Genomic DNA, 12,176 nt, shown 5'->3' on the forward strand with positions numbered 1-12,176 from the left:
GACAAGCAGGGCTCTGTGCACTAAGGACAAGCAGGGCTCTGTGCACTGAGGACAAGCAGGGCTCTGTACACTGTGGACAAGCAGAGCTCTGTACACTGAGGACAAGCAGGGCTCTGTGCAGTGAGGACAAGCAGGGCTCTGTACACTGAGGACAAGCAGGGCTCTGTGCACTGAGGATGAGCAGGGCTCTGTACACTGAGGACAAGCAGGGCTCTGTACAGTGAGAACAAGCAGGGCTATGTGCAGTGAGGACAAGCAGGGCTCTGTGTATTGAGGACAAGCAGGGCTCTGTGCACTGTGGATAAGCAGGGCTCTGTACAGTGAGAACAAGCAGGGCTCTGTGCAGTGAGGACAAGCAGGGCTCTGTGTACTGAGGACAAGCAGGGCTCTGTACACTGAGGACAAGCAGGGCTCTGTATACTGAGGACAAGCAGGACTCTGTATACTGAGGACAAGCAAGGCTCAACAACTATATGTAGTATACATTGTTTTAAAAAAAAGCAGGGCTCTTTGCAGTGAGGACAAGCAGGACTCTGTATACTGAGGACAAACAGGGCTTTGTACACTGAGAACAAGCAGGGTTATGTGCATTGAGGAAAAGCAGGGTTCTGTATACTGAGGACAAGCAGGGCTCTGTGTACTGAGGACAAGCAGGGCTCTGTGCTGTGAGGACAAGCAGAGCTCTGTACACTGAGGACAAGCAGGGCTCTGTGTACAGAGGACAAGCAGGGCTCTGTGCAGTGAGGACAAGCAGAGCTCTGTACACTTAGGACAAGCAGGGCTCTGTGCAGTGAGGACAAGCAGGGCTCTGTACACTGAGGACAAGCAGAGCTCTGTACACTGAGGAAAAGCAGGGCTTTGTAAACTGAGGACAAGCAGGGCTCTGTGCTCTGAAGACAAGCAGGGCTCTGTACACTGAGGACAAGCAGGGCTCTGTACACTGAGGACAAGCAGGGCTCTGTGCACTGAGGACAAGCAGGGCTCTGTGCACTGAGGACAAGCAGGGCTCTGTGCACTGAGGAAAATTTCAGTGTGATTTTGAACCTTTTTAGATATTTTTGTGCCGCTAGACAAGGGCTGTGACAAAGTGTGTGATCTAACTGGAAAGGAGTCATGACTTAAATGTACCAAATTTCTGAAATAAGATTAAAGGGGTACTCCTGTGGAAAACATTTTTTTAAATCAACTGGTGCCAGAAAGTTAAACAGATTTGTTAATTACTTTGATTTAAAAATCTTAATCCTTCCAGTACTTATCAGCTGATTTATAATGCAGAGGAAATTCTTTTCTTTTTTAATTTCTTTTCTTTCTGACCAAATTTCTTTTACGTCAGGAACTGTCCAGAGCAGGAGAGGTTTTCTATGGGGATTTGCTCCTGCTCTGTACAGTCCCTGACATGGACCGAGGTGTCAGCAGAGAGCACTGTGGTCAGATAGAAAAGAAATTAAAAAATAAAAGAACTTCCTCTGTATTATACAGCAGCTGATAAGTACTGGAAGGATTAGGATTTTTATATAGAAGTAATTTACAAATCTGTTTAACTTTCTGGCACCAATTGATATAAATTATTTCTACTGGAGCCCCCTCCCATAGACTTGCATTGAGGGGAAGGGGTGTGATGTTATAAGGGGGTGGGGCTATGATGTCACAAGCTCCACAGTTTGTTCCAAATGCTGAGCAGCGGAGTACCCCTTTAAGCCAAACAATGGTACAAACATAGACTATACAATGTGAACATCCACCAGATTTTCAAACAGCGTGAGTTGCTGTTATCAATCTGGCGCATCTTCGGACTGTCTAGTCTAAGTATACACTGTTTGAAAATTAGACAGCTTTTGTTTATCCAGGGTTTCCAGAATAAATAGGGTCAAACTTACCATATACGAAAACTGTGTAATATGAAACATTTAATTTCCCTATCCAGCAGCCAGGGGTTGTGTTGTGCCGCAAGGCAATTGTGGACACAGAAAGTCTAGCAACCATAGCATTGGCAAACTAGTAAGGGAATGGACACACCTTCAGGTTCTCTGAGGAATGCAAACAGTGGAGTACTATGAACAGTGCGCCAGGAGGAAGACTGACAATGATAAGGGCACAGAAACATTGTTGTCAACCCTCCCAGAGGTAGCAGAGATAACAGCCATTCCAGTATTGTTTTTCAAGAAAGGACAGGTAGGCTTTAGCAGAACAGTATTTCACGACACCTTTGCATTCCTGATGCTTATTCTCTAGCCCTGGTGAAGCCATGCAGACAGGTACAGAATACATGTAATCACTTGTTCCATGTCATCACATCTTTAGCGCTGGATCAGCCTATGTCCTGATGGAGAGTTGTTTTTTTCCTAGGGCTATTTGACCGCTTAGGACCACCATCAGTCTTATGCCCATGAAAAACTTCTAAAGTCTTTATCAATTGAACTTTTGTAGACTATTTAAAGGGGTACTCCGGAGGAATTTTTTTTTAATATCAACTGGCTCCAGAAAGTTCAACTGATTTGTAAATCACTTCAATAAAAAAATCTTAACCCTTACAGTAGTTATCAGCTGCTTTATGCTCCAGAGGAAGTTCTTTTATTTTTGAATTTTTTTTCTGTCTGATCACAGTGCTCTCTGAGTAGGAGCAAATTGCCATAGCAAACCTTTCCTGCTCTGGACAGTTCCTGACATGGACAGAGGTGCCAGCAGAGAGCACTGTGGTCAGACTGAAAAGAACTATTCAATTTCCTCTGGAACATACAGCATCTGATAAGTACTGAACGGATTAAGATTTTTTTAATAGAAGTAATTTACAAATCTGTAGGAAGCGGAAAATAAAACTGTAGAGGATCCCTCTGAAGAGAACAGGAAGAGCTGGCAGGAAACACAGGACGAGTTAAATGAATATATATTGGGGAAAAACAGAAATAAAGATTTATTCATGGGACAACAGAGATTTATACAGACAGGGAAGCATAATAAATATTTCATCTCGATAGCCCAAAACAAACAAGTTAAGCAAAAATATAATAGCTATAAAAAATGAAAAGGGACAATAGTGTACAGAAAGAGGTAAAATATTGGGAAAATTTAAGGAATACTATGCAGGGCTGTATAGATCAGAATTTAATAATATGGATAATAATAATAATTGGATAATATTGATTTTCCCAGAATAGATAATGAACAGAGAGAAAAAAAATGGAAGCACCGTTAATGGAAAGGGAACTAGAGTTAACATTCAGATCAATAAAGGGTAACACGTCGTCTGGGGGGATGGTTTTCCATTTGAAATATATCGTAGGTTTGGTCAGGTTCTCATTCCAGCTTTGGTAAGAGTTTTTAATACAGGACTGGAAAAGGGTCAACTCACTGGATTAATACCAGCTCCGTAAACTAAGGACCTCTAATTCCTTATTATGCTTCACATTATGCTTTTTACATAAGGCGCTGAACATATGACACTCTGGGAAAAGACAGAAGAAGCTGCAAGAAAAATCTAAATATAAGGTGTGAATTTAGAACAGCACTGTTATCCAGTTATTCAACTGGCAATAATAATAATAGGTTTGTAGCAATATTTGAAACGGGTGCATAATCACAATTATGAATTAGTAGTTAATAAATAATTTAGGGACTCCTGTCTGTACAGCTTTGTTTATGCAATATCAAAAATGTGTACAATGTCTTACATTACAGAGAGCATATGTTCCATTTTGATAGCAAATATAAGATTCCCTAGCTGAAATGGTGGGTGTGTCACCGCCAAAAATGTACAAACAAACAGAAAAGGTGGGCGCTGTTTAAAAAAAATAAATAAATTTTTGTATGGGTTCACATGAGTGAACCTACAAGGGCAGCAGACATATCAGCAGCTATGGAGCTCAACAACGTAGGAAGCCCTTTTTCACTGTAAGTGGCAGTTAATGAGGACTAAGGAAGAGGCATAGAAAAGGAAAAATGGCTCTGTTCTAAGTTTTATCAGTAAACCACATGGATAACCCTTGCTGTAATACTTTTTGCAGTATTCTTGTATCGTAATACCATGTGTACATGATACACACATGACATTATCATGTAATTTGTTATGTTGTAAGGTTGCTATGCACATGGCAACCTTTGTGAGTGTTTTTCCCTTGCTTTATCACGATGTGCATTCTCTTCATACTGTGACATAACATAATTCCTCTACTGTGATGTCACTTCATTATTCCTGTCCTGTAACTTTACTGTGTACATAAGTACCCCATTATGACATCACTGTGTGTACCAAAATCATTGTGTATGTTATTCATTTGCATTAGGGAGACACATTATAGGCTTTTCATGTTCTGACCTTGCCATTGAAGGTGGTCATGTGGGGCCTGAGCCCATTCTAAGATGTGCTATGAGCAGGGTCAGATTAAAGCTGCTTGGAGGATGGAGCACTTTAGTATGATGGGGCCCCCCTTCCCTGAAAATAAACCAATGCCGACACAGGCGCATCCCTTAACTTCACCCCCCTGTGTATGTTTTCAATAATGACAATTAACAAGCTTTCAAATAGGACTGGGAATTTCAGCCAATGCACTCATTTTTTTTGGGTGGGGGTTCATCTGTTAGGACCCCCATCAATTACCTCAATTCAAGTGGCTTTCCAGCTGCTGAAAATCTACAAATCAACTTATGATGTAAAACTTGGTGACAGGTTCAGATCATATACACGTACATGAATGCTTCATACACACACAACACACATACTGTACACATTACATACTGTATATGCATCATATACACACACACATACTGTACACAATACATACTGTACATGCATACAACATATAAACACACACGCACACATACTGTACACATGACATACTGTACATGCATGCATCATATACATACACAACACACATACTGTACACATTACATACTGTACATGCATCATGCAGAGGCCTTGTTAGAAATGAAAGAACCACGCTGATTGGTTGCTATGGACAACCGGGCAACTTTTCCTCTGGACATGTTTTGATAAATCTCCCCCATACTGTACACATTACATACACAAACATAGAATAGATCAGTGTTTCCCAACCAGAGTGCCTCCAGCTGTTGCAAAACTACAACTGCCATCATGCTGGGAGTTGTAGTTTTGCAACAACTGGGGGGGGGGGGGACACTGGTTGGGACACACTGGTATAGATACACACATGCACTTTATATATAGTCATCCACAGTAGTAACACACATGCAGGCACATTACATAGACATGCACATATGTACACTTACATATATATCCACACACACATGCTCATACACATATATACATGCAGGGACACCAACCTCAGTCAGTCCCCATATTGCACAGCCTCTGCAGTGCTCTCTTTTACACACAGCTAGCTCTGTGCTATCTCTCTCCCCTCCCCCCCCCTCCCTTGCTCAGACGGCTGAAGGCTGAGAGAAGAGGCCAAGGCTGAGGGAAGATACTGAGGGTGGAGGGGGCGTGATTGTAGTGAGGTGAAAAGAACTCCAAATCTGCAAATGCATTTATTTAAAAAAAAAAAAAAAACTGTCTGACATCCGGGGGCCCTCTTGTTTGACTGGGTGGAGGAGCAGGAGCTCCAGAAGCACCATTGTTAATCCGGCCCTGGCTATGAGGCCCAATGGTTACTTGTTACACCCATGCAGCAATTGCATCATCACTATTAAATGCCATTTAGTGGATGCCATTGTATTATCTTGTGTAGGGGCACTAATAAGTTACCTAGTGTAAAGGGGATTGTCCTGGTGATTGTTTAGAATCAAAGCAGGTGTGCACTTAAAAGTTAAAAACAAAATAATCTGTGGTTAACAAAGCAAACATAGGGTTAACATTTTTTCTAAATTGAGTTAACCTTTTACACCAATGAGAAGGTTACCTTAGATATCTCAATAAATGTTTCATCTCTTGCAACTATGACGTGGTGTAATGAAGATTAAGTAATCTAGTTTCCTGCATATCTTTTGTATATCGAACACATTCTTCTACTCATTGTGACATAGTTATCCCTATAAATACATAACATTTTACTTGATTTACACATTTAAAACTTTTTTATTTGCACAAGTATAATTTTTCAGTACAGTAGTACCATTATGAAGTACCTGTAACTATTCAATGAATTTGATTATTATTATTATTATTATTACTATTATTATAAGGTTTAGAAGATTAAAAGTTATTTCCCTGCATGTGAGGTTTGTTTAAACCTGGTAATTGGGCCTGGTTGCTGGAATGATGAGTCCTGATACTACAGTTTGTGGGAACAACCTGTTTACTTTGACACACTTTTATTTCATGATGCAAAATGGGGTTAAACAGAACTGCACAGCTCATTTACTGTATATTTTGGACTGTTTCACACCAGTACAAGCTACAGCGAATATGTTTGGAAGCAATTATGAACCTCTTTACAGTTTTTTTAGGTGGCTTGTAAGGCTCTAATTTTGTTTTGTTACATTTCCTCACACTTTTCAAGTGTCTATTCTTCAGAAACTCTTGGTGTGAACTACTGTACTTCACAGGGAATAATAAGTTCTACTTTTAAGGCAATTACATGACTAAAAGTAACTGCTTTGAGAGTACTGAATACAATGCCTTCACTTTAGCAGACCTAACTACTCTCCCTGCTCCGCAATTCCCTCATCTCAGGGTCTGATATTAACCTCCTCTACTGTTATAGTCAGTCACACTGATGTACAGAACATTTTTTGTGTTACATCTTCATCACTTCCCAAGCAGACTTACACTACCAGTTTCTAATCTATCAATTTTATTTCAATATACTTCCATCTTGTTCCCAGTCACGCAATTCATTAAAATAAACCTATCCTCTTTGAAATCTACCATTTTTCAAAATCACCAGAATTCTCTAAGGCTGGGTTCACACTGTGTTAATGCAGTTTGTCCTAAGTATATGTTGGCATTCCATCAATAAGGGAATGCCAACATACAATATACTGAGACACACGCCGGCGTGCTCATTCACTTTAATGGCCTAGAAGTAGTCAGATTTTTACTGTGTTTGGGCCAATTCTCACACATATGTTTTCATATAGAAGGACATAAAAATACAGAAAACCACTATGAACCTATACGTGTAGGAAGTGGCCTGAACATACACACTAGCTGAATATGGCTGTGGTATACTGAACCTAGACTTAAAGGGGTACTCCGGTGGTCAACGTGTTTTTCCGTTTTTGACTTACCCTATTTGTTTTGTTTCATTTAGCCTACTCTATTGTTTAGCTTACTCTATTTCCGTTCTTTGGTGTCTTTTTATCCCCCACTTTGTTTTCCTATCCTTGCTTCTATTTCCTGTTTCTTGCTGTGCTGAAAACTACAAATCCCAGCATGCCACATGCCTTGCTGGTTTGGGGTGGCTACTTTTTTTTTGTTTGTTTGTTTGTTCCGCCCTTTACCCACCCTACTATTTTCCCGGGTCAGCCCCCTTATACACAGCACACTAATATAATCAGCCCTGGTTGGGATACACTGGCATACACACACAAAAGGGACTACAACTCCCAGCATGTGTCATTCAAGAGTCTTCAGTCTGTGGTATAACACCAGCATGCTGCCTCTGTAGTCTCCTGGGGGTTGTAGTTCACCACACCTCTGTAGGACATACACCAGTGTTTTCCAACCAGGGTGCCTCCAGGTGTTGCAAAACTACAACTCCCAACATGCCCTGACAGCCTTTGGGCATACTAGGAGTTGTAGTTTTGCAACAGCTGGAGGCACACTGGTTGGGAAACACTGGTGTAACATGATGTGTATGCTGAATAGGCTAGAACAGTGTTTCCCAACCAGTGTACCTCCAGCTGTTGCAAATCCACAACTCCCAGCATGCCCAGAGTCTTTCAGGGCATGCTGGGAGTTGTAGTTTTGCAACAGCTGGAGGCACACTGGTTTGTAAACACTAGCATACACACACACAGCAGGGACTACAACTCCCAGCATGTGTCATTCAGGAGTCCCCCCCCCCTCCCCCTTCACATATAGGGGGAGATTTATCAAAACCTGTGCAGAGGAAAACTTGCCCAGTTGCCCATAGCAACCAATCAGCTTACTGCTTTCATTTTTATGAAGGCCTGTGAAAAATGAAAGAAGCAATCTGATTGGTTGCTATGGGCAACTGGGCAAGTTTTCCTCTGCACATGTTTTGATAAATCTCCCCCATAGAGATCATCCCCAGTATGAGATTTATTCCCTGCAGTCCATACATCCCCAGCCCGTGCACCTTCTCATCCTCCCCTTCAGATAACACTTATCTTCTCTGTGAGGTCCTTCTCCTGTGCAGACCTGCGTCCTTAGAATACAGAGCAGGGGGGAGGGGAGGTGAGGAGCTGAGATGAGGGGGCGTGGCTTATTCCTCTCATGCAGACAGAGAGAAAAAAAAAACTGTGACATCTTGTCCACAACAGACTCAGAACTGTGGACAACAGTAAAAGAAAACCCTCTGAACTACACAACTTCCTGCCCAACAAACAGGTAGGAAAAACACATATATGCTGCCAAAACATATAACACATGTATATTGCAAAAAAACTAAACTTACAAAGAAGATGCCGTATAGTCAAGAAAAGTAACCACGGAGTACCCCATTAATCTGGAGGGGTTTACTTTCAATATCAGATGTTAGGAATCAATTCAGTTCCCACAGAGCCAAACAGTTAAAAAGATAAGCTTCTCAGTATATGTTTTTATAACATTGGGCCCTTTGTATGAAGTGGTATCATCTCATAGTCAAAAGGAAACTGACACAGTGATTTCCTATAAAATTGGTGCTAGTGTATGTATGTATTTATTGAGACTGGAAAGTCGAATTGTGAGTCCCATTGGGTTCTGTGAATGATGACAATCTGTACATTTAACTTGACAATGACAGGGTGCGGACAGGGTATTTTTCTGCCGACTAGTACAGACAGTAATTAAAATGCTTTGCAAAAGGTTACTTGATTCTGACATTTATTGCATTCTTATTACAAATTGTATAGCATGCAAAGCATTCATGAGCACGATATGGAGAGCTGCTGTCTTCACTCATATCCATAGCTCTACACCCTGGACACGGCTATGTTGGTTCTATAAGCAGTAGTTAATAAATGCAAATGATTATTACAAAATTGCATGAAAAGAAGGAGCACAGACTATTACAGAGGATAAATGTGCCTATATTGGGAGGTAGCATAGTGATGAATACAGAATGGTATTGTGGACCCAATAAAATGAAATGAATATGAAATAATTAATAGCATATTCCTATAAAATATCAGTGGTCTTGTAATATATAAGAATATCTTTATTTACCAGTTTTACATTCTTCTTTTATTACAAATGTTACATTTTGCTAATTATTTCCTATATTTGTTTGCAGCCGGAATGCTTCTCTAAATCTGAAGTGTGAAGACTCAGAGGAACCGACCTGGACGATGCCTTCTGAGATATGCCTCAGGTAAATGTGCTATGCACTTTTTTGGAGCTCTCGGAGCTTGTCATCCTCATTTAGATTGTTCTTAATTGAAACCTCTTTCAGGTTAGTCAGGCAGATGTGAATTGAAAGCTTTGCCTGTTTTGCTTGGTTAAGCACTTGAAAAGAGACTTTTGGAAATGACTCGTCTCTTGTTACGATGCTGGATGTGGATCCACTAACCTGTGTGGCAGATGACTCGGACCGTATTGGGGAGCGGAATCTAAGGTGCCGCTGGTCTTCACCAGAGCCCCCCGCAAGGCAGGATGGGCTTGCTGCGGCAGGCGACACCCAGGTCGCTACCCCGACACGGCTCGACCACATAGGTACCAGAGGATGAGTGTAACATACTGCGCTCCGGCCACAGACACTGGCCGTGAGCGCAGCATCCCCGTGTGCCCGACCGCCGGCGGGGCAGTGTTTCGCATCGCAGGATGTGCCCGCATGCAAATCCCGGCTGTCTCTTACCTCACTCCACTCCTGCAGCTTCCTCTCATCCCCGGCGCGCGCGTCCCCATCCCTCAGGGCGCGCGCGTGCCGGAGCTTTGAAATTCAAAGGGCCAGTGCGCCCATAATTAGTGAATTCCATTCTTCTAAAGCCAACTTTATGGCCAAGAGCTCACGATCTCCGATGGTATAATTTCTCTCCGCAGGGGGGAAGGTCTTCGAGAAAAATCTGCAGGTGTGCGTTAAGACTGCACCTACTCCAACTGAAGAAGCATCCACTTCCAAGATAAATGGCTTGTTAGAATCGGGTCTAGATAAAACAGGAGCAGAAGCGAAGGCGGACTTTAAATGTTCGAAAGCTTCTTCAGCCTCTGGAGTCCAGATCTTTGGATTAGCAGTCTTCTTGGTAAGCGAAATGATGGGAGCTACCAAAATGGAGTTGGGAGGAATAAACTGACGAAAGTAATTGGCAAAGCCGAGAAAGCGCTGAATAGCTTTCAAGCCAGTAGGACGTGGCCGATCCAGAACTGCGGACAACTTGTTAGGATCCATTCGAAGACCTTTACTGGTGACAATATACCCCAGAAATGGAAGGCTATTTTTTTCAAAAGTACATTTATCAAGTTTAGCATAGAGATATGTACAGCAGAGGCGCTGTAAAACTTGGCGGAGGTGAGAGCGATGAGACTGGACATTGGGCGAGTAGATGAGTATGTCATCCAAGTAGACAACGACACAGGAGTATAGAAGGACACAAAAAATATAATTGACGAACTCCTGGAAAACTGCTGGAGCATTACAAAGTCCGAATGGCATCACAAGATACTCAAAATGTCCATCTCGAGTATTCAACGCAGTCTTCCATTCATCCCCTTCACGGATGCGAATCAAATTATAGGCCCCACAAAGGTCGAGTTTGGAGAAGATTCTAGCACCTCGTAGACGATCAAATAACTCTGAGATCAATGTAAGTGGATAGCGTTTTTTACAGTAATTTTATTCAGGCAGTGGTAGTCGATGCAAGGTCGCAAAGACTCGTCTTTTCTCTCCACGAAGAAAAATACGGCTCCGGCAGGGGAGGATGACTTTCTAATAAATCCTTTCTGTAGATTTTCTTGGATATAGTTAGACATGGCCTGAGTTTCAGGAACAGACAAAGGGTAACTTCTGCCCCGAGGAGGTGTGGTGCCGGGCAATAAGTCGATTGGACAATCGTAGGGATGATGTGGTGGTAAAATTTCAGCTTGCTTTTCACTAAAGACGTCAGCAAAGTCCAGAGGGATTGAAGGCAGACCGGACAGAGAAGTAGTAGGAGACACCAACTTGGACGGAAGGATATGAAAACAGTTCTCATAGCAGTAGGTTCCCCTATGAAGAACTTCTCCAGTCTTCCAATCAAGATGCGGAGCATGTAGTTGTAACCAAGGAAGGCCAAGTAATAGATGGAGGTACAATGGGGAAGTACATAGAATGACAATTTCTCCGTATGCAGAACTCAAACTTGCATAGATAAGGATGTGAATAGACCATTCAAGGAGTAGCCGACATATAAATGCATCATTGTAGAGTTACACTGGTTAGACAAATCCTATTAACGTATGGGTGTTAGGTAAACTGTGTAAAACAGCTTTCTTTGCTATCTTTGCCTTTCTTATAACCTCCAGCAATGCAACAACATCCCAGATGGGAATACCCCTTTAAAAATGTTTAGACATCTGTGTATTATAATGAGCATAAGCATATTTGCTGGTAAACACTTAAACAAAGTAAAATATATGCATGTAAATAAATGCCTCAACAGCTACACATACAGTGGGTCAAAAAAGTATTTAGTCATCCACCAATTGTGCAAGTTCTCCCACTTAAAAAGATGAGAGAGGCCTATAATTTTCATCATAGTTATACCTCGACTATGAGAGACATAATGAGAAAAAAATCCATAAAATCACATTGTCTGATTTTTAAAGAATTTATTAGCAAATTTAGTGGAAAATAAGTATTTGGTCAATAACAAAAGTTCATCTCAATACTTTGTTATATACCCTTTGTTTGCAATGACTAGAGATGAGCGAACTTTTCAAAAATTCAATCCGGCCGATTCGGCAAATTTTTCGATATAATTTGGTTCAATCCAAATTTATTCGCAGCGAATCTATATTAAAAACAGCTATTTCTGGACTACAGAGAGCCTCAATAGGGGTGTAGAACACTTTGCTTTGTTCTAACACGCATATGGAGTGTGCTGGGGTAGTGAAATAATAC

At 41.5% G+C, this 12,176-nt stretch overlaps 1 protein-coding gene across 2 annotated transcripts in view; it reads left to right on the plus strand.

Annotated features, from left to right (window-relative positions):
* The window catches only part of KLHL32 (kelch like family member 32), a 244,095-nt gene that overhangs the window by 43,794 nt on the left and 188,125 nt on the right, over positions 1–12,176 (plus strand). For both annotated transcript variants that reach the window (XM_056566148.1, XM_056566147.1), the window contains exon 2: positions 9,375–9,452. In XM_056566148.1, the coding sequence (XP_056422123.1) occupies positions 9,430–9,452 (23 nt within the window). In that variant the 5' untranslated portion in view covers positions 9,375–9,429. The remainder of the gene's footprint in view (positions 1–9,374; positions 9,453–12,176) is intronic.

Source organism: Hyla sarda, chromosome 3, assembly GCF_029499605.1.
Source record: "Hyla sarda isolate aHylSar1 chromosome 3, aHylSar1.hap1, whole genome shotgun sequence".
NCBI lineage: Eukaryota > Metazoa > Chordata > Amphibia > Anura > Hylidae > Hyla > Hyla sarda.